This window comes from Adelges cooleyi, unplaced genomic scaffold (assembly GCF_023614345.1).
Source record: "Adelges cooleyi isolate 19-005CV unplaced genomic scaffold, UGA_ACOO_1.1 ACOO_flye_CR_arks_rails_tigmint_CR_PRNA_247, whole genome shotgun sequence".
NCBI lineage: Eukaryota > Metazoa > Arthropoda > Insecta > Hemiptera > Adelgidae > Adelges > Adelges cooleyi.
In genome coordinates this window covers 648,134-672,482 of record NW_026095912.1, presented here as the reverse complement: position 1 = coordinate 672,482, position 24,349 = coordinate 648,134, and the positions used below count along the sequence as shown (strand labels likewise).

The 24,349-nt window shown below is 29.9% G+C and overlaps 1 protein-coding gene across 2 annotated transcripts; it reads left to right on the top strand.

Moving 5' to 3' along the window:
* On the top strand, positions 1–24,349 carry LOC126836681 (ras-related protein Rab-7L1-like). Of its 2 annotated transcripts, XM_050570286.1 has the most exons (7): positions 10,958–11,142; positions 11,208–11,274; positions 15,046–15,348; positions 18,133–18,330; positions 20,642–20,823; positions 23,537–23,658; positions 23,943–24,349. In XM_050570286.1, exons 3-7 carry the CDS (start codon positions 15,174–15,176, stop codon positions 24,052–24,054), a joined length of 789 nt encoding a protein of 262 aa, XP_050426243.1. In that variant the 5' UTR covers positions 10,958–11,142; positions 11,208–11,274; positions 15,046–15,173; the 3' UTR covers positions 24,055–24,349. The 2 variants fall into 2 exon arrangements, with proteins under 2 accessions (XP_050426242.1, XP_050426243.1); XM_050570285.1 differs by lacking the exons at positions 10,958–11,142; positions 11,208–11,274 and adding an exon at positions 1–298.

Genomic DNA, 24,349 nt, shown 5'->3' with positions numbered 1-24,349 from the left:
CGGCACATCAGTCTCGTGCGTTCCACCGGTTCGGCGACATTCGTTTTCGTCGCGATCCGATCATATACCATTATTACTATTATTTCATTATCGTTTAAATAAAATACAAAAAACATCAGTGCCGTTCGATCGCGCGATATTGGCTATTATTATTATTATAATTACAATACGTCCTAATATTAATATATATATTGTTGTAATAGTTTACCTGGAAGAACCGAACAACATTAAACAGCACCGGCTCGACCGTCCCATTCGTCATGATATTGTTATTGTATTTTTGTTGAACTAACCGCAGGTGAGTAACGGCTAAAAATTAAAATAGATTTGTTTTCTTTTTTTTAAAACAATATAATATAATATATATTAAAATAGACGAATCCATTTCCTTCCCCCCACACCCCCAAAAAAAAAAAAATTCCAACCGTTATTTTCAAAATAATACCATATCATCATTTTTATCGTACCCACAGCTGCTATGCTTTGTGTTTATTTTAATTATAAATTTAAAAATAATTATCGCCTTATGCATATTTCGTATTGTTGAATAGTCGGCCAGCCGATTAAACGTTTTTCTAGTATTATAATTTTATCCAGTATTGACCGGTAATAAAAATAAATTCGGTTGTTGCCCAGACCGACAGCTGTTATCACTGTACTCTGTACCTACCTGTATAGAAATCTAGTCAAAAGAAACAAATATATTGTGTTTAAATGTTGACAAATTGAATCTAAAGTGACGGCGGCGCGGCGGTGGTGGTGGGAATAAGAAAATTAATGTGTAATTTCACACGCCGTTCGGTAGGTGAAGTACTTTAACCTTTATTGTATTTTTACAAAAAAAAAATAGTTCAAATGACAGCGATTTTCCACTTGCTGGGGAAACGTTTGAAAGGAAAACAATTTTTTTTTTCGATGCCTAATTTTTTTTTCTGTATATTATAATATGGTTAGGTACAGCCATTCGCGGTAAACCAGCAGGTAGAAAGATAACCGATTTGCTTAGCCGAAGCAACACTTTGTCGATACATTTAACAGATGGCCGTTTTGTACAATATTATATTCTGTTCACAAATTATTAACACAACGGTACACACCTAACATCCTAACCTTATCTCGTTTGTAAAGTTTTAATCGTGAAAAAAAAATGTATACACACAAGTTGTAGGCATAAATACGTTTATAGCTAATTCATTTTTAGTAAGTATTCGGTAATTGTTCAAGTGTATGACTCAATAATATAAGTCATTAGAATTTAAAGAAATTAAAGCTAGTCTATCGAGTTCCCTCGTTAACAAGTTTTCATTAACCTTACTTTTTAAAAAAAAATTTTAATGTATACAAAATTTACTTTTTTTCTTTTGAGTCTGCTGAACGCATTGCCAGGAAGTGAGGGCGAAGATAGTTGCTTTATTAAGACATTAGATTGAGGGAGCTTAGATTAGAATGAAAATTCAAGCAGTGAGACTTGGCTGGTTAAGTGTATAGGTATTTTTAGGTCTTCGTGTAAATTCTTGTTAGTGATGTAACAACAAAGGGCAGAGGTTATTGGTCGCAAGCAGATCGTCTATGAAACGCCTGAAGAGTTTTGTTGTTCGAAGGCTGCATAGCGGCGCTGATTATGGATTTGTATAAGATTAGTTTATTGGAGACAGAGAGAGAGAGCTTAGGTTTAAGTAGTGATCAAAGGAGTCGAAGTCAAGAGGTAAATGATTTTCGATAAATTTAACAAGTACTAGCAACATTTTGCAGTTAGGAATGTGTTTATAATGTGTTGAGTTTACAACAAATTCCACAATGCGTGTAAAATCTTATAAGTTATTATAGTTCATCGTTCGTTTGGTAATAAATCTGACTGGAAAAATTGTACTGGATATTTATACACAAATTAAAAACTCCAATGTTTAAGTATGGGTATTTAAAAAACAATTTTTTTTTACAATATTGCACCATATCTCGCATTACACAATATGGCGACAATTTCGATACTTAACGGTGTACGACGGTTATATAACAATACATTATAATTTTTTTCTCAACGGGTTAGTTTTATTTTTGCTTATAAAAGTAACATGTCTACACATGACAGCAAATACGGTTTTTTTTTCTGCATAGGTGCCTGGCAAATTTTATTATTAAATATTATACAAGTTACAACTATAAAATAAATTCTACAATTTCATACAATGCCCATTTGATAGTTTAAATAACATGTTACTTTAGTTTTATTAATATTTAAGTAAGTTGAATAAAATTTATTAAAAAATATAGGGAAAAAAACGATTAAGATATTATTATTCAAAAAGTAGTATTAATATCACTGACCAAAAATTTAAAAAAAATCTATGGGATTTTCCCCTAAATACTAATGTGAGCCTTCTCCACGCTGTCACTGTTAATCTTTTCTCAAATTTACTTTTTGAACTCATAGTATATGTTGTAAGTAGTCCAAGAAAAAAAAGATTTTTCCCACAAACCCTAAACTGGTTTCAAATTTTGTATAATAAATTAGTATCCTATTGTCGGGTAAAAGTCAAAGAAATTTATTTACAAATAAAATATTATATTGTACATAATTTATTATTTGCAAGTCGTTAATTTGCAATACTTGATGTAGATAACAATTTAACTACCTAGTTCAGTAATAACAAACTGAAAACGTTTCGTTTAATATTATAATATTGTTGAAAGCAAAACTAATAAATTAATTTTTTCATACCTTTAACCTTATCCAATCTTGTCATTAAAACGTGCAAATTTCAGAACGGGCTATCTTTTTTTTTTTTTATTACTGTTATGTTCACAATATTGTCTGTAATTGATTCTAAACTACTGAAATGTCTGTTTTTGTTCATCCACCGTCAATGTTCACCTTTGGTTGAATAATAGTAATTATATTTTGCATCTTATTAAACTTTATCATGCCGGTTTCGAAACCGGACGTTGTTTATTGCATGGAAACCTTGTCGAATTAAAAACCACGAGTCCCACAAAATTTTATTATAATTTAATTAACCGTAAAAATATCATTATTCGATATTCATTACTGTCGGACTTCACAAGTCCTACAAATACCGCATAATATGAGAATCCCTAACAGTTACAACGAAATAAGATTATAATAAAGTTAGGTTGGTACCTAATTAAATTTATCATATCATTGTTTGTTTATGGTCCAATTAAAATTCAAATGCGTTTTTACTTTTCAGTAGAGTTTTATATTGTATTTATTCGTTTTAACAAGTCGACAATAATAATAGTTGCATGCAATTTGAACACTTTGAATATAACTTTCACTATATAATTTTGTTGTCATGAAATTTCATAAGCGACCACAAACATTACTGGTAAAGTGGCAATGCAATTTTTCATGATTTTGTATTTTATATTGCCCTACCATAGCTTTAAGCTAAGTATGGTAATAATAACAAACTGTAATTCTTGAAAAGTTTCCAATAAATATACTCTTTTCGAGTATTCTAACGAAAAAAGATGATTTTTCAAGTATTAAATAAACTTAAAACGTTAAGGAAATTGGCGCCAAATCAACCGGTCTTAGTGGTTACCGAGAATACTTGAAGTAACCTTCTGGTCAAGTACATATTTAATTGTTTTACCATACCACTATCGAAACGCAATCAAATGATATTACAATATTTTAATGGAATAGGTCAAATTATACTTAATTGCCTTTGCATAATATTAATTCGTTAATAAATTAAAAAGTATAAAAGTATGTAAGTTACCAGAGTGGTATTTCAAGATTAAAGCAATCGTTTAAAATGTATATTTTATAAGTAGTCTGTGAATCATAAAAATGTCACAATGAAAAAACAATCGCATTTTTGAACCTATCGTGTGCCTTATAAAACCATTTGTCTACTTGTTTATTTGGATAAAATATAATTCAGTTAGTAGAATTATACTGTACATTGTAACCCGTCTTTGTTGTCTCATTTATAATAATGTCATCTCTGGTTATGACTCGAAGGAAAAATAACATCAGCTGTAGCCTGTATAATAATTAGCCAAACGACTTTCTTGTTGTATGCTTGGCTTGGATTGTCTTTAACGTGCAAACATAAAAAGATTTATTTTAACAATGGTAATTACCTGGAAAATACACGCCATTCGTGATTCCTGGTAATAATTTCATATGGCAATCGGATCTAAAACAGATAGAGATTTAATATAATATATAGTTCCTGGTAAATGTATATATTATCGTGATCCATATAGGTAATCATAAATCAATATGATACCGTTATCCATTGCATTTCATAAATATGTATGTATGTGATATGCACACTGATATTTCATGTCGATCAATTTAATGTAATAATAATTCAAATCTAAATAGGTTTGTTTTTGTAAAATAATATTATCTAATCAATTTACGACATAAGTACGATTCTTCTTTGTTCGCCAGTTTCCGTGTAGGATACACAAACCTGGTTGAGTTCAATACACACACACATGTTGTTTTTTAGAACTATTATTATTGATATAAAAAAAAAACAATGTATTTTAAAGCGTCAATAATATAAACACACAATAAAACGGTGTTAAAAACAAACCGTCAATGATGTTCATAATTCCTTAGCTGATATTCTGCGTTTAGAATATTCAATTAGATATTATAATTTATTTAATGTATTTATTGTATTAATTCTAATAAACATTATATAATACATTGCAAACTAGATTTCACGTTATTGTGCAATACTTATTTTATATACTCAATTCTTGGATTAGTTAAGAAAAGGTGGAGAAATATTTTGTGATCACTGATCAGTCTTACAAAACAAAATAGATTGGCTGAAACAGCAATAGGTCACACAACACAATCCCGAGGTGTCGTTTAGAGAAATAGAAAATTTGGCTAGGTCTTATCCTTTTTTAAGTATTTAAAAAACCCCATAAGGGTAGACATAAAATATGCAGTTTAGAGAACATACTCTCATTGCATCACTATTTCTATGATTTTTTTTTTTGTTAAATATCAAATCTGGCCAGTTTTTATAAAATGATAATTATTAGCAAAAAATTAGTTGTTTAAAATCAATTTTCATTTAGCGTCCTGATTCAATAATTAAGTATATAAATAATAAGTTATTTGAAGTATATTATTATTTAGAACTTCAAATAATATTTAAATGATTTAATTAATTTGGCATTTAAATAACTACATAATGTTCATTTGTATAGTATTATGATGCATATGCAGTAGGTACAATAGAAAAGAAATCATTTTGTTTACTAGATAAACAACAATTGTTAATTTGATTTTAGTATTTGAACTTTTTTTTAAATCATATTTTCACTTCACTAATTCAATTTTTATTTAAATAAAATTATTAGAGTTAAAAATTAAATATTTATTGAAACCAATTTTTATTTATAATTGATTTTTATTTGTAATTATTTTTTGAATTTATTTTTAAATAAAAATAAGTTTAAGACTTAAGTAAAACAAGTTTCTACTACTGTTTTTTGTTGGTTTTAACTTTTACATGAAGATAGGATAGGTTTATATCTGACAAATATCCCAAACAAATTTCGAACTGATTCTACTGTTTCAATCATTATTACCTGATCGACCATACAATGTGGAGCAGTTTTTATTTCTTAATTCATTATTTTTAAAAGTTAATTATTTTTTTCATAAGTTATAATATAAGTTGTTTTTTGAAATCGAAAAATAAAATACCGTAAATTAACGGCACTGTTATTACCCGACAAGAAGGCATTTAGGGGGGAAGAGTGTTTTTTTTATTGGTAAATAAAATGTTTAAACATCCATTTGTCTTATACGACGACGTTTAAATTATTAAATAAAACCTATTTTTTACAACATCCCGACTGTTTTAATGATTACTTTTTAGGTAGGTATACGTTATCTCGTCCAGTTGGATTTAAACAATTATATATTAACTACCGTATAAATTACCATAATAGTGATTATTATATATGATGTGTTTATTCCTTATACTTAACCCTATGCATACTGTTGAGAATGACTAAAAAATAACGGTGTGTATGGTAATTATTATTATTTTAATCTAATGGAAGATTTGGTTAGCTGTGTACAGAGAGATCCTGTAACCGTGAGACACTCAACATCTCTTAAGGTAATAGCAATTTATATTTTTTTTTTTTCAATGTTTGAGTATTTTAACAAAATTATATCAATATCTCTTACCTACTGAAGAATTCCACCTCGCCGGAACAGGCCATCAATTACCTACAATATCTCCAAAAGGAAAAAACTACAAAAATGTTTAATTATTTTTTAAAGAAAACGAGTGCCTTATACGTTAAACGGATCACCTTGTATACGGGATAGGTATGTACTCGCACTGATTTAATTTAAAAGTATCCAATGTCGTAGTAAAACGATATTGTCCTTTTTAATGAAATAATAACATAACATTATTGAAACTGTAGAGCAGTATCTACTTGCACGTCTTCACCTCATTTATTTATATAACACACATACATAATATAATTCTCATTAATCACATTGAAAATAATCCCATAGAAGTGTGTTTACTTCATTATGTTTCATCTCGGGTGTCGTTAATACGGTCGGTATTGTGTGACACGAGTATTGCCTACCAACAATATACCTATACACAAAAACCGAAAAACATATTAATATAAGCCTATATTATAGTATTGAGATCAGTGTGATATAGCATAAAACATACATTAGATCATATTTAACCCCATTTTCGATCTGTTTAGGCGAATGGGTGCGTGAGAACCAGCGTTTTTGGTATTTTACACATTTTGTGTACACACGTTTTGTCTACTTTTGTTACTTGTACTGATATCAGCAAACCAAATAAATCCATCACGGTTCACAGCCGTCTTAGACTTAACATCGTAGTATTCACTGTACAGTTGTTACAATGACTACCTTTTAGTTCCCTAACTAAGAAAATGAGAAATATTTAGCACATATTATATCATATTTGTGAATATCTTGCAAATAATTGTAGCTGTTGGTGTGGGCAAATAGTGTAATCAGTCAACATTATGTTGCAGACTGCAGTTATGCTGTTATATTTATGTCAGTCATTCTGGGCAGGTATAAAACTATAAATTCTATATGTATATATATTAACTTCGATGGCTGAGAAGCTCAACCGACAAAGCCCCGCCAACAGTTCTACTGAACAAACGGACTTTCAACATGTTTTTTTTTTTATGTACTTTGCATATTATCTTGGTGTCCATTTGAATTGTATAATATCTTCAATATCGGTGTAGTCAGCAACCAAATTCAGTTACGACGTTAGCCAAATGAGTGTGACCTGGAACTGCACATTACAAGGTATAATTAAGTATTTCATCATTGATGTTCTACGCATCTAAGCCATAATATTATTACACCACTCTGTGAAAAAAAAAAATTGGTTGTATCTACAAAAAATGTATAAATATTTTACATTTACAATTCATATTTTATACAGTCGACTCCGCTCGAAAAATAATTATTCAAGTTGACTTCGCTCAATCTGAAAGGGAAAATAAGTAATAATTTATCTGTTTAATCTATCTGCACAGTGCTGTAAATATTATGTTCTTGGTCTTCATAGATTAGCTTTTTGAGTATACATTTTTCTTCTTCTAATTATGAATTGGTATTTGTTCTTCATTTTGACTTCTCTTCAGAGAACAATGCGTTTAACATATTATAACAAGGTTCCAGAGATGCAAAAAACCGTCGGAACGTTTGCTAAAATTATGTAATCTCGTACCATTATAATTTATGTCCTATAATGTTAGAACGCCTTTTATTCATAACACTCGTGATAAACGTATCGTTATGTTGTAATGAGAACGTACTTAGTTAAATTTAAACAGAAACGTTTCATCGCCTTCTAAAGACAGATTTTTTTTTTTTGCTTTAGTCGGTTCGTGTCCGATAAGATATTTAATTTTGCAGACTAATTGAATAATTGCGGTTTTTTGTTAACGTTTTTTTTTTAAAAAGATACTACATAAGTTTTGTTTTGAAATACTTTTTCTTATTTCACACATTAAAATAAATACAAATCGGCATTATTAAACAAAAAAAAAACCAAATAATAAACATATTTTCAATTTAAATATTTTTTATTTATATAAGAATTGACAATTGAAATAATAGTTCAAAAGTTGTTTAAATAATACAATTTAAATAAATACTTTTTTGCTTGAGTACATAATAAAAGAATTCAATTTTAGTATTTGTTTATTATTAAATTATAATAATGGATTTTATGTAGTTATAAAATTAAAAAATGTTTATGTAAAAAAATAGTTTAAATATTCATAAAAATGCATTTAAATAAGATATGATTTGAAGTTAATAGATCATGTTTTTGTTGACAATTTTGAACTATTGTTTAGTATAGTCAGAACAAATTTATTTTAAAACCTTTTTTTGAGTATACATTTTTTTTGCAGATGATTATTATTTATTGAAATGAAAACTTCCCAGGTTTATAATAATACTATCCAATAAAAATTCCAAATGGAGAAGGACTAATACTATTTTAAAAATCTTATGAAAATTAAAACTAAATTACATGTTAGTATTTTAGGTCTTTTTAATGTAGAGCCAAATATTATAGAGAATCATATTATTTATACAATTTTTTTTAATGAATTTTGTTATACTACTATATTTTAATACAGCACAATTTTTTTTAATTTGTGAAACAGTGTAAATATTGTACCGACACGTTTTGAACAATTTATGGACGACGTTTTTTAAAACCTTCTCACGATATTTTTTTTTGTAACTCTGATGTTAAAAAATGACATATAGTGGAGGGGAGGGGTAAGCCCTTTAGCCCTTTTTTCGAATATGATACTTACTATTATCCTACGGTAGACTACAGTATTGTATCGTATAGAAATAACAACCGTCTCGCGTTATGTGTTTTATGATTCGTTTCTAATTTAAATCATATTATTCCAGTCTACTCCGGAAGCACCTTTCCCCTTTCTGAAACCCTCCGAATTGTCATCTATCAAACGTTGTCTGAACAATGTGCATTATTAACGTGTGAAGAGTTCTATGATTAACACCAACAATATCAGAACTCTAACATTGTAGGTATGTATTTTAATATAGTTTTTGTTGATTGATTCGTATAAAAAAAATATATTGATATTCTCCTAAAAAATAGAAAAAACGAGGACAGTATTTTTTTTTTTTTAATATAAATCTAAGTATGTAAGATTACTTTCTTCGAAACGAATGGGTTATTTTTTTGTTTAGTGTAATATGCAACTGTTGCATTATGTTGGATACGATTGCGTTTTGTGGTGTAACCAAGTATTGCGCTTATCGAGGTAAATAAATAATAAATATTCATGCATACGGATTTCTTGGAGATTGCTATGAATCATTTCTCAAGTGATGTTTTTGTGTTTTTTTTTTTTAATATTATTACTTGAGAAGTATGCACTTTGAAAATCTCAAGACTTGGAGAAAATAAAAGTGAACATACTATTATTATATGTGTTCTACAAAATATACTGTTAAAACCGGATTTATATTATGTGTTTGTCTACAGTATTCTCCTTATCGGTGTTTAAATATTACAACGGCAGTTGTCTGTTATTATAATAGTGATAATTGAAGGTTTCCGCGTTAAGTACACACACTGTGTGGCTTAATCGATTGGGTCGGTTTGATATTATCATCAAAACATACATATAAGGCGGCTTTCTGTTTATCATTTCACCGTTACAACATGATATATAATAATAATCCAAACTGGACGGGTCGAGAGAGATACCTCGATATTCAGTCATAATCAAATGAACTCTTCAGAGCCTTGGGCTGTGTTAAACAAGTAGGTTTTTTTCACACGAGTCGCCGCCAGCCTTGCAATTATTTGTCGACGGCTTGTTTTAAATTAATTAAAACGTCTGTACTATTATTTTTGAAGCCTTTGTCGATCAGCAACAGATCCATCGTAGATCATATCCGGCCTCGGTCTTTCCAATCTTACAACATGGCGTTTAAACAATTTTCAAAACGTCCAAATGTCTAGTATAATTTAGCACAGTGCGTCCACTGTGCTAAATTCACACAGTGCTAAATGTCCACAGTCATTTAAATAATGGAGTTGATAGGGAAAAAATTGTTTTTTTCATAATTAAGAAAATGAGATATATTTATATCATATTTTGGAATATTTTGCAAATTTTATTAAAAAAAAAAAAATACATATTTAATTATGTATAAGATTTGAGTTCATATTTTCAAAAAATGTGGTTTTGTCTGGTTAGGTTAAGGGTTTGTCAGGGTCATGTTGGTCAGGATAAACCTATTTCTACCTTACAAATGGCATTTACCACACCAGGCGTAAAGTAGAGTTGTGTGTTTTATTTTCTTTACCAAGTTCAGAACCGATCTCAATGTTTTTCTTGCACACAAAAGGAAATTATATAATAATTCCGGTTTTTGTTTTCTATGTAAAAATAAAGCTATTTAAATAATCGATTATAAATATAATGATAATAATAATAATAAAAAAAAAACAAACGATTAAAGTAACAAGAAACATACTTATCCATTTTAAATAAATTATTTTAACGATAATATTCTAATAATAAAAGTACAAAAATAAACATCCTTGACACCTTGAATCCATAATATTACAATATTTATATTATTAAAAAAATAATGTAGGAAGTAAAACATGATATTTTTTTTTTCAACGAATAAAGAACTTGTGACTAGATTTTTGCTCATCATACGGGGAAAACACACGTTATCGTTATAGTTGCAAATCGGTACTTATGTAACCTTGATTGTGGTGTTCTTTATAATTATTATAATAGTACAGTTTTAGGTCATTCCGATAAGAATAAATACATGATATTATATTAGTGTTGGTTGTTCCAACTCATCCTTAAAAAAATTAATCAAATAAGCGTCGGCAGTCAGTGATTAAATGTGCTATAAAGTAGTATCGTCCACGCTGCGTTCGTTTACACAAAATTCATTTTTTTTTTTACTTTAAATAAAAAACTATATATTACGTTATAGTCGTTATTATTATTATTTTTTAATATATTGTAATACTGTTTACGTATTGTCTTAGCAAGGTTATCCGAAGAAAGGTGAAACTGGTCAGTTAGAAAATGGTCATGTTTGTTGTACCTACATCTAACGTGTAATGTTTTTTTTTTTGAAGGTCGTTTGAGTCGTTAACATTACACATCTTGTTTACCTGGTTTTTGTTTTAGACCACAAATTTAGAGGTAAGTGATTTTCAAATTTTCAACAATTTTTTTGTTGGACATTTTGTGGCGTTTAAACGTTTATCAATCCAATGTTAGGTCAGGTCCAAAGCATGGCCTAAGTTTGGGGAACAATATTAGTGCTTAATGTTTATTTACTGTTAATGTTTTCTTTCTCTTAGGGTAACAACTGTTTACTCTTGTTTGGTTGAGAACCTCAGACCTACTTTAGGATGTTAATAATTTATGTCTGGTGCGCTTCTTTTAAAAATAATATCGGTTAGTTTAGAACGGCTCTAGTTTCAAAGATACAGCAGCTCACTGTAATTTTATCTTACCCGATTCAATAACATCACGATTCAGTGTTTCTAATTTGATTACCATTTTAACGTAATATAATATTAACGTTATTTATTATTATTCAAATTATTTTTGGGACAGTGAATGATGTATTGCTAGCATGTGAAGTTAAAATTTGTATATTCATTCATAAATCTAACCATAATAATTTTTTCCCTCATTGCACTGTTTAAAGACATCAATACTTGATCTAAATTTTGATGAATAACGAGTTTTGATGAATTCATTAAAAACAGTGAGTATTCCCTTACCCTGACATACAATGGTGGTTTTATAGGAAATCGACAATGTCAACGATAAAAACTGCTTTATTTCTCAGAAAAGTAAACTAACTGAAACCGAAAATAATGAGGTGTATACTCGAGCATAAAAAGCATAGTATATAAAATTATAAAATTTATATTATAGTTGTTTTCCTCGGTAATAAATGTTCTTACCAGGCAGGTAAAGTCGTAAGGCCAGCAACTATGCATGGAAGTTAGTGCAATGGGAACGTCGAGCCGGATGTGTGTAAGGACTAGGTATATTAAAAGGAAGTTTGCGGGGGTTGTGCCAATAGCAAGACAACTGAGAGAAGACATAATTGAATGGTTTGAGCATGTTTCAACAAAAAAAAAGAAGCATTCACAGGTCGAGGTAGACCGAAGAAGAAGTGGGTAGATCTGAATAAAAAAAAAAACTCAAGAGGTGTAAAACCCATTAAACGGACTGAATATCAAGTAATGCACAGTATAGGTATTTTCCTGTTTTTGGTGAACAGAGAGCGTTAATGTGAACGAAGAGGCGTGGTCGAGAAAATAGGCAAAACCGTTGGACATCGCATAGTTAGAAGATCTATACTAGCTAGAATACTAAAAACAGTTTAATATGTGAACAGCTTTGATGCACTAGTAGCAAAGTGGTTTAGGTATCAGAGCTGCTTATTGTATAGTGGATCCTGACAACGGCGTTAACAGACCCAACTCAAGACCAGTAAATATATTTTAGCTTCTATGTGGATCGCTGAGAAGGTACTTTTTTTACAATGTTGTATTTTTTCCTTTTGTTGGTTATTTTATTATGTTGTCGATTCGCTAACAATGAATCAGTAAGAAAGACAGGCGATCAACCCTAATCTTATTCACCCTAATAGTAAAAATACAATTCTAAACACTATCTGTCCTTACAATGCTTTTTATTTCATATGAGATGTATATCTACAGATTCGCATCGACCTGTGATATCTTCTCACCCCAATCTGCTGTCTTTTCTTAAGTAATTCCGTTATATTCCATTCAATAATCAAGTAGTTATTTTCACGATTGGGAACATTGGAACCGTATCATGCCCGATGATTAAAATTTGTTTTTTTCTTACTCTTCCACCATGTTTTTTCTGCCCTGCTCTGATTTGGAACTTGATTCTATTTTTTTTGCATCTAGCCTAGTTTCTATACATCATTATTATTGTTTTCTAGCTCATTGGTTGAGACATATTCAGTTCAGAGGTTATCCGGCAGAAGTGTTGGTGTACATGTGTATGTTTGGTAATTTGGTAATCCACTTTTGACCCAATGGAAATATTACATAACGTTAACACTTTAATAATAGATTAGAATATTTGGTATATTGTTTGGAGTGTATCCATTATCCACTATTTGCTGTATCTTGGAAATCCTCAATATCATGTCATTAGTACCTAGTTATTTTTCCAAATTCCACTCGCATAAACAAAACAAACCCTGAAATTGTCGCACCTATTAAAACTTAAGTCGATGTTCGAAAAACATCAACTACGGAACGACGACTACCTGTGGCATTTTCATAATAATCGTTTGGGATACGTCATTGACGGTAATTATTTTGTTTTTAATTGCACCTGTTAGGTAATAGGCCGCATATTAATGATTCGTGTCTGCGCCATTTGAATATACTATGATAATATTATAATCTCTGGATAACGTGTAACGTTGTTTTTCTGTAAACGGTCGTGGAGGGTTTTAAGTGTTTCGGCACTTAAACATTATATAAACGCCATAATATGGGCTCGAGTACCAGCAGTAATAAGATAACTAAAAAATATTACAACAGTAGATAGATGTACAATGAACATTTGGTAAGATATTTGTCGCATAATGTAATACAATTTATATACTACACCAAAATAATATGTAAACTCATTTCCCAACCTCGGAATCCTCTCGAGGGGTTTATTTTGACCATAATTTGTTTGACGGTTTTTGATATGGATAGAGGGTCATGTTCGGGAATTGTATTGAGGTATGTCGAAGGAAATAAGTTCTAGAAATGGGCAACAGGGAATTTTGCTATTTATTCATTTTGAAACGAAGGTAATGTCTGTATTGATTTGACAGGTAGACAACGGATTTAGATTGAGATATGTCTTAACAGAATTTGAAGTACAGTAGTCATTGTTATTTAATATCAAAGCGGAATAATCTCCTTTTCGGTGTTTCAATTTGAAGAATTTGAGCACCATACTATTAATCCGTATTCTAACAAACTAGACTCTAGAGAACAGATAATACTATTTAAACAATGCACCGCTTTAAAAGATCAAGTGTTGTTGTTGCTTTTAAACAAACAGTATGTTATCGATGAATGTTATTATGAATATTTACTATTCGCCTGCGTGACGTGCACAATACATAATACACATAATATTGATGTTAGGTAACAATTAAAATAATAGAAAAACATAAACTCCGGTTGCACCTACCTCGTGCTTGGAAGGTTTCGCGGTAACGACAAATATACTTATTCTCGGATGGGTGACCATAGCTGCAAACATTACTGTAATATAATACATACATTCGATATAAACCGCATATTAGGGTAATGTAGAACAAAGTCGAGGTCTAATGAAATCCATAAAGTTGGTAGAAAACGATTACTACATAATTTTGTTGTCTGACCTAACTCGGACAGTTATCATCGTGTTTTGGATGTTACCACCGATCCAACCGACAAGCCTGTCATAGACATAATATGTATCAAGGTTATGTAACCCGGTTACATTTGTGTGACTTGCTAACTTATTTGTATTTTCTATCGTTTGACATTAATTCAGATCGCAGAAAAATTATTAAAATGATGCCAGAAATATATTAAGAAATTTGGTTTTCAAACTATATACTACACTGCCTATGTTCTATATTAAAAATGTAACTATCCGAAATAATAAAATTATTGATTAATAAATAATAAGGAATTTTAAATATTTTCAAAATACTCAAAGCATGTTCGAAGCAAGAAAATAAAAATATTTTTTATGTACTAGTTAAACTTGTGTGCCTTGACCATTAGTTGTAGTAAATCGATAGCATCTTTTCAACTGAAAACTTCTAACTCTGCAAACTAAAAAAAAATGCTATTCATTAAAAATAGAAATAAAATACCTCAGTTTTTATGTGTGTTTTTTTTTCTGTTTCAGTTTCTACATAAACGTGTGTGCGATTAAGTAAAAAATCAAAAACTAGTAATATTAAAAATAACATATTTTGAATTGTTAAGTTTTTTCTGCGTGGTTTTTTTTTTCTGTTGTTGTAAAATTATTATGGTATGTCGTCTTTGCTAAAGACACAGTTCGCGATCGACGGCGAAACGCAATTAAATCAACATAAGTACCGAAACGATCATGATAAATCGTCGGTTCGTTACCGCAAATCAAAATCTTCTTCGACCACCAAGGAAAATAGCGATACCGAAAGTGACGTTCACGATTTTCGACTAAGAGGTAAAATATAAAGCTTTTAAAAACAAACAAAAAATAACCAGTCCGACGCTTTAAATTTGTTTAAAAAAAATAAATTTCCTTTCGGACGCTTAAAATTTACTTTAATATAAAAAACAACTCACCGCCTTTGTATTTAATTCTAGCATGGCCTGAAAAATAACACTAACCCGTAGAGTAAAAAAAATATATATATAGATCTTTAACATCAAATTATAATGCAACGAAGTAATCAAGAAGGCGAGCGACAGTGTGACCACTTTAGATAAAAATAAATACTTTTATATAGGTCGGTAAACACTGCACGTGTATACTCCTTATCAACTGTACGGATCAATACAGATAAGTTATTCGAATTTTCTTATGATAATAATATCACTGAATAAACAAAATGGAATCTTAGGGTTAATAAAAAAACCGAACAGACATATTGAGAAATAGCCGCAGTGATGTTCAATTTTTCTGTGATTCGTGGCTACACCTACTAGCACTGTCCATTTCACGACTTTAGCTCTTCCCACAATATGAGCCCTTGTAAAAATTATGAAAATTGTTAAACATCACACCCCAGACCTGGTTGTAAGACCGTGATAAAAATAATTATGTACCAGAGAAATGAAATTTCATCAGTCTAGTCACACTGTAGCTCACCGTTGTTTCGCTCACTATATAATATTTCACATGATTCCGACCACCTACATTAACCGTGTGTTTGCTGCATCGTCGCGTTCACGTGGCTAATAATATTGTGTGCAACTAATATTATAATATGCTTAATAATACTGTATACCTAATCTATACCTATGTATAAGTTATAACCCGTATCTCAGGCACGTTGGAATTATCAAATAATAAATACACACACACGCCGATGTACTTAGACCCGAACGCACGTTGTGATATTTTTTTTTCCAGCAAATAAAAAAAAGTAATGATAATAGACGGATCTACACACGAGGCACAGCCGCTATTGTTGAACGTTTATAATAATAGTAATAATAATATTATCATCGTGGTCATAAAGTAATAAAATGGCTATTAGTTGGTGGTATAAAATATGTTAAGGTATTTTCATATGTAGGTACCCATTGATTCGAGTAACCCAAACTCGCCCTATAATATAACTACCTGCTAGGTATTTATAACACAAGACACTCTAATAGACAAAGTTATTGAAATTTTGTAGTCGCTTTTAAATAGAAAGAATAATTTGACTGGTCGGCAACCAGTTTTAATAATATTTTAAACTTACTTGAAAAATTATTATTATTTAAAACTAGCTATCGACCAGTTAACGTTTTCAGTAAATCATTCTTAATTTAAAAGTATAGTTAAATATATTATTTTATGAAAATGGTGTCTAACGTTCAAGCGATCATTCTGTTTTGTTTACCATAAAATATTATTAAAAACGGGTAATAGATTTTTTTTGAACAGAGGAAGGGGCCTCCTTTCGAATGACTTATTATAATAATTTTCTAAAGCTAGTTCCTGTATATTATACAACAACTGTACACGAAGCACAGGAACAAAGCATTGTTGCCAGTGTTGTTTTTTTAGTTAAATTATTTAAATATTGTTTAGACTGTCTATCTGTCTTAGATAAACAAAGGTTACCTGTGAACAATTAATTAAATGGTTGATTTGTTAATATTTCCGTTAAATTACTTTATTTTAAATGACCAATTCGTAAATTAAAAAATAATTAGATCTATATTATTTATATCACTCAATAATATAATTTTATATTGTCATACATATTAAGTGTTGTATGTTAACTATCATTGTAATGTATTATGTATAACTATCGTACCAGTATAGAGAAAATAGGAAATAAAACAGCTAACCACCGAAGCTAAAACATAACAAACATCTGGTTTTTATCTGAATAATTAATGTTATTGATTTTTTATCGATTATCTAGATAATGTTCTCTGGATGAAAACACACAATTTAATATATTTCCCTCGATGAGAAATTACAATTTTTTTTCCTAATGATGATAAGTTAAACTATGTTTCGTTGGAAACCGTTTGGTGGGAAACATAATAATTAGTAAACTGATTATAATGAGACCGTAGTAGAAAAAAAAAAACTTTGGTTCTTGCAAATCTGTATACACCAAAACATGGTTAATCGCTGTACAATCTGATCCATTTACCGCAGTACAATCTGATCCATTTACCGCAAGACGCTGATTTTCTTTGGAAGCAATTACAATTTCATAGATATTTTTTTTAAAGACATTTTACAGTACTAAACCTTATTGACATTTTTTTGGTAAATTCTAGAGATTCGACAACTCTTGAAACTGTTATGGTAACGTACAAATTGTATTGTAACTTATTAAATTAAGAATAACTTGCTGGGCATTTTGACAATACTATAATAACTTGAATAACTTTAAAAGTTATAATTCAAAAAAAAGTTATCGACCAGTCAAAATGTTCAGTAAACGTTGACGTCACCGTTTGAGTTTCAAAAGTTAATAGCACTGTGAAAAATACATACTAAAAGAAGGTAAACATCTACTTAGTGATTTTATGATATTGTAACATAACGATATGAACAAAAATGTTTTCAAAAAGGGAATCTACACATTTTTAATTATTTTCTTAGAAATTGAGAGTGTTGCGTCACTCGGATCACTCCGTATAATAATTTATGTCCTTAGACCATATTAATCTAGATTTCGGGTGTGTAATTGGAAAATACTATTTTGTGCCAGAAATCGTTTATACTTACACCGATGTAGGATGTATTGTGATGTTACTGATTGACTTTCAGAGCCCATAATGCCGGAGAAGTTGTTCAAAGTGATCATCATCGGAGACCCGACGGTTGGCAAGACGGCGTTTGTCAAGAGGTACGTGCAAAACTCTTACAGCCGCGAGTACAAGGGCACGGTGGGTGTGGATTTCGCCTTGAAGATCATCAAAATATCCGAAACGGAAACCATCAAGTTGCAACTGTGGGACATAGCAGGTAAAACACCATGGACGTACACCCTGTATAATCTAGTGTATAACTTAAAGTGATTAAACCGCTTCGACGCTGAATCTGTAATGGTAAAAATGCAAATATCGATTAAAGTCTTGTACCACCGAATGACAATAATGTGCTAAAAAAGTTGTCCCTAGTATTGGGGTGGTGGTACGGTTAGGGTCGATAGTCTGCCAATGCAAATTTATAAGCCGTTGCCATCCTTATAATATCTCAACATATATTATAAAGAATATATAATTAAAATATTTCCAAGAACCTGTTGATTGATTCACTCACGCCTAAAAATTTCCTACGGTCTAAGCAGGTTTTGCTTAATTCAAAAATAGATTTTGAGCAAATTATACATGCAATCTTACAACTTTGCTCAAAAAAGAAAACCAATGAAAAAAATGTCCACCCCTTCTACAAGGAAAGGATTATGATAGTTTTTTTTTTGGTTTGGTCAACGCTTATAGATTGAACTTAAGCTGAAGAATATTCTACACCAATTTGGAACTAATTCGACATTTATTTTAACCACTTATTAGCATTCTACGGTATTTTCATTGTAGAGTTATGTAATCAAACTAAACTCGATTGCTTTTTTTTTGTTTTGCAATTTTATCTGTACTTAAATAAATTTCAGTTTTAGTCGATAAAATGAAAAACTAAAAATGCCGTGAAAATCTAGATTGTGGCATGTTATTTACTTTGCAGGCACTTAACTAAATTCTTATACGTAATAAATTATAGTCAAGGATCTTCGACGGACATTGTCCCCATAATTAATATTCATAAATTGTTTAGCATATTATAGTTATTAGCGCTGTATTATAACGACGTTTAAAGTGTCCTCAAACCGACCACGTTGATTCATTACCATAACGTTAATAAATAAGTACCTACTCGACCGAGGTTTTCCGATGGATATGCAAACAGATATTATTAACATTTCATAATGTATTCATATAGGTTGATTTATTTAAAAAAATACACTATAAATATTATTAACGGCGCTAGTATGTCGTGCGATAAATCTCCAAGAAATGGAAAGTCAATTGAAGTATGTTATAATAATTTATTATTGAACTAGTTTAATACCACTCGCTTAGAGTAGATATTTTTTTTTTTTTTTTAAGAAAAAAAGGCAATACTCGATGATCTACTTATTATGTTTATGCGATAGACCATTACATAATAATGAAGTTATTAACAAACACTAAGTAAACACTACCAAAAGCAAACAGTGTTTGGATCGACTGATTCACTCGTTTTAACTTAACCGAGTTATCGGATAATTATTGTACAGGGTGGTTCATTAAGGAGAACACACACATTTTCTCTATAAATAATAGCAATAAAAACATTTTCAATATCCAAATTTTTATTTTTTTATTTTTTCCAGAGCTCTATCAATTTGTATAACTTAAACGTTAACGTGTATATTTAATTAGTTTTTTTTTAGTTGAAGAATAATTTAGTTAAACTTTAGACTAGTCGACAACCAGTTTTGTGTAAATACTTTGCTACCAAGCTCGAGCACATGAGTGGTATATTATACTTTTAATTGTTTATTGATAAGGCTGATCAAACATGTTTGTAAGACTTTGATTAATAATCAAAAACTCGCGAAAACGATGATGATAAGTTAATAATTAATAACTATTATCATAATAAATAATAATATACTAATGTAGGTTATTTAATATTAAATTCTAGTCATTAGTGTAGTTAATTATTTGTATTATAATGTATTTACAATTAAGACTACATACTATATTTTTGTAATAAAATTGTACTTGTATTGTGATACTCATAACTCATAAGTATCCCGTGGAGTCGTGGGGCGATGACACCGTCAACAAATTCTGTGCACAAGAAAATAATATTATAATATTATTATTAGTTCATAACTCAAACCTGGGATGATTTTTTTTTATCACAAAATACTAACAGGCGGTATTTATCAATTGGGAATCAGTCCACGTGCAACTGGATCCGAATAAATTGAAATAAAAGTTAAATCGTTACTGTAAAAAATAAGTTTTGTTTCATGATAATAAATTCAACCTTTACAAGTAGATAAATATTATATATTAGATTAGATTATATTAGGTGTACATATTATATTTTTTTTAATTTTTAGTTTTAATTACAACTCGATTAGAATAATTGTTCTGTTTAATTGAGTTAAAGGCAATTTTCAATCGATATTATCAGTTGGATAATTTTTTTTAAGAATTTAAATACAAATAAAATTTATTGGATTCCTACTCTAGATTTTATTTATGCATTTTTTGACGGTTTGCAGGACAGGAGAGATTCACGTGGATGACCAGGGTGTACTACAAGGATGCTCACGGCTGTGTGATCATGTTCGACCTGTCGAATAAGAATTCTTTTGTCAATACTCTGAAATGGAAAAAGGACGTGGACGCCAAGTGCACACAACCCGACGGCAGTCCCATACCGTGCATGCTGCTGGGAAACAAGGTGAATAGAACATTTAAAAATATATTATATATATATATATATATATATATGTATATATTTATACACGTCTTACAAGACCCATATTATATAACATCTACTGTTCATGATCAAAATAATAAGACCGGTATTTTAACGGCGTGGGCTATATTATAGTCTACCGGCTAGCTCGTCATTCAGGTTTGTGTGGGCGATTATCCCATAAACGTGTCAACCAATAATTTTCTAATATAATCGTTATACACACACACACTTGTCCAACACAGGAATATAATATCGTATAGAGTCTCAACTTTTAACCCCTCAACCCTCAGATTGGCACTTCAACGATTCACTTTGATTTAAATCTGCCTATAACCACCCTGTTTGAAACTGACCAAACCACGACGGTGATTTTCTGAAATTATTAAAAATATATTTGATAAAAAAAAAAAAATTGTTGGTTTTTTGTAGTCAATACAATTTAATTTGCATTTTTTTCAATATTATAATCCAATTGGTTTATATAAAAAAAGCAAAAAAGAACAAACCTATGCCTTACATAACCTAGTAAAGTTGCCAAAGAATTCGTATATCTATACAGAACTGAAAACAGACCATCCTGAGTAGTCGAAATTTAGACTTAAATCACTTTGTTGATATTATTTATTGTAATTATATTTTTATTCACCAACTACATTATTTTTAACTCGATGCGACTAAATGATAATGCGGATATTTATGATTTATAGTCCCACAAAAAAAATTGTTGTAATAAATTCAATAACGTTATTTTATTAGAAAAAAAAATATTATAACCAGTTTATTAAATATAGACAACATTAACCTCTTAATAAGATCAACATTTTGGTTAGCAATCTACATTTGATAATATTATAATTAATAATACCAGTAAAAATACTTAATTTATATGTATAATAATATGTTTAATAAATATGTTATATACTGTTTATATGTGTATATAGACAGTATAACATAACCACTAAATATATATATATAATATTTTTGTTTTTATGAAGGTCTAATGTTTACAACACTTATAAAACAAATATAATATTTTCTTTTGCGTGTAAAAAAAATAGTTAACTTAAAATACTCACAATAGTTCTAGGACCAGTTTTGAAATATTTTTTTTCCAAAAAACTGTTTACAATTATTTTTAAATAATTATTCAAACGTGTATAGAACGCACATGGAAAATACCAGAAAACTATGTTTTTTAAGCCTTGAAAGGCAATAATAATACAAAAAATCCTCCAAGTGATTGGGAAAAAAAAGATTAAGACTACAATGTATTTTGTTATGACGCTGTCTGTTAATAATTATTGATATTTGTATAATCTTAACCGGTTCTGGTTAATCTGTATAACGATATTATAATGGAATGCCATTGACTCGTCGAAAAAAAATCATCATTAACGTTATCTTTGGACCAACGAAAATCTCAATGACGTTGTTCGACAATAATAAGTTTAGACCGAACTAGGTTCGACAAAATATAATATTTTAATTAGAGTGTATTTATTTTTTATCAAAATTCAAATAACTATTTATACCATGTGATTCATTCGAGAGGATGTCTCATCGACGGTTATCAATGGTAAAACATTTCTACTCAAAACAATTTAAATAATAATTACTAATAATAACTACTACCCAACAAAGTGATTTTAGAGATATAACACTTATGGTAAAAAGATAGAGGACAAGATTTGAAAAAAAGAACCTAGTATGCGTTTTTCAAAACATCAATCGGAAAAAGTTACAAAGATTTTAAAAAAGTTAAAAAATGCAAAACGCATATATGACCGTGTGAAGTAATTTTCCGGTTAACCTGTATAAGCTTCAAGGTATTGTTTTTTAAATTTATATAATTTATTCTTCTTTTACTACTTTACTAGATTATATAGGAAACGGGTTATCGTTTAAAAATGTCAGTTTCTTGTAATTAACATAATTAAATTTAGAAATTTCGCAATAGTAAAAAAGCACTTTTTTACATAAAAATAGCAAAAATTCGTTTTCGACATAACTTAGGAGAGTGGCCAAATAAATCGTTCTGGATTTAAATCAGACCACCCAGCTAAGTATTCGAAATTTTGACAGATTTTTTGATATAAAACGCCAAACAATTGGACCGTTTTAATCCCATTAACGTAAGACACTCATTTTTCGGGTAAACAATTCAAATTTTACATAGTTTTTTTGGGCTGATATATTTGTTAACGTTATATTAAATTATCATAAAATAACTAAATTTTTACCATTTTTAGTATTTTCCAAAGCGCTTTGACTATTTAAACTTAAATGGCAACATTTGTATTTAGTTCAATTTCTTTTTTTTAAAAAGAAATATTTTTCTGGCAATGTTGACTGGTCACCCACCGGTTTTGAAGTTATTAGAGTTTAATCCTTAAGGAGGTGGAGTGTGGTTGGATAATACCTCATTTCACCTTTCCTCCCAACCTTTATCTTTAAGAACTTTAAAAGTAATTTTTCAAAACTGGATGTTGACCAGTAGTTCAGTATGTTGTTGTTCAGCAAAATATTAAGGTTCAGGTAAATTTGATTTTAATGACAGTGAAACTAACGGAAGCGAGTTCCTGTGTATATTATACAACAACTGTACACGAAGCACAGGGACAGAGCTGTGTTGCCAGTACCAGACACAAAAAGGAAATACAATTTTAAATTTAGTTTAATTATTGTGTTTCAGTGCGACTTGCCGCAGAGACAAATCGATCAGTTGGACATTGAATCTTTCTACAAGGAGAACAATTTCATCGGTTGGACGGAGACGTCGGCCAAAGACGGGCTGATGGTCAACGATTCCATGCAGTAATTTATCAGATTAAACACTATTTATAGGGAGGGTAGGAAACAAGGAAGGAGAGGGAAGGATAAAGGGAACGTGAGATGAGCAGTTAAGCTAACGGGGGAGGGGAGAATAATTAACACGAATTTACTAAAAATTATGACTAGTTGAGAACCAATTTTGAACCATTTTGAAGTTAAAATTTAATGAAATATATTTATTACAATTTATACAAATTTGTGGAAAATTGAGATCACATTATATGAAAACACTATGAAATAAAAATTAACGATATTTTTGTATTTAGGTTTCTGATCAATTCGATGATGGGACAGTGCTCCGACGAAACGGACCATCCGGATTTGGTCAAGCTGAGCGGTCCCAGTGCAGAATCCAAGAAACCCTGTTCCTTTTGCTAGCACAATAATAGTTATAGGATTATTGTTTTAAACCATCGGCACTTAACCGCCGGATTACAGTTGTACAGGGGCAGGATTTCTGTAGGATTTATTTGTCCTGGTCGGCATAAACGCATCGCAAGCGTGTGTTCGAAGGTACGCCGTGTACATATAATATTTTTACTCAACACTGTTATTGTTTTATTAGCAGCCCGACGGGTAAACGTTATCCATATATTTTTATTACGCTTGTGTAACATAATATATACATATGTATAAATAGCCATATTTGTTTTTTATTTAAACCGCTTGTGTG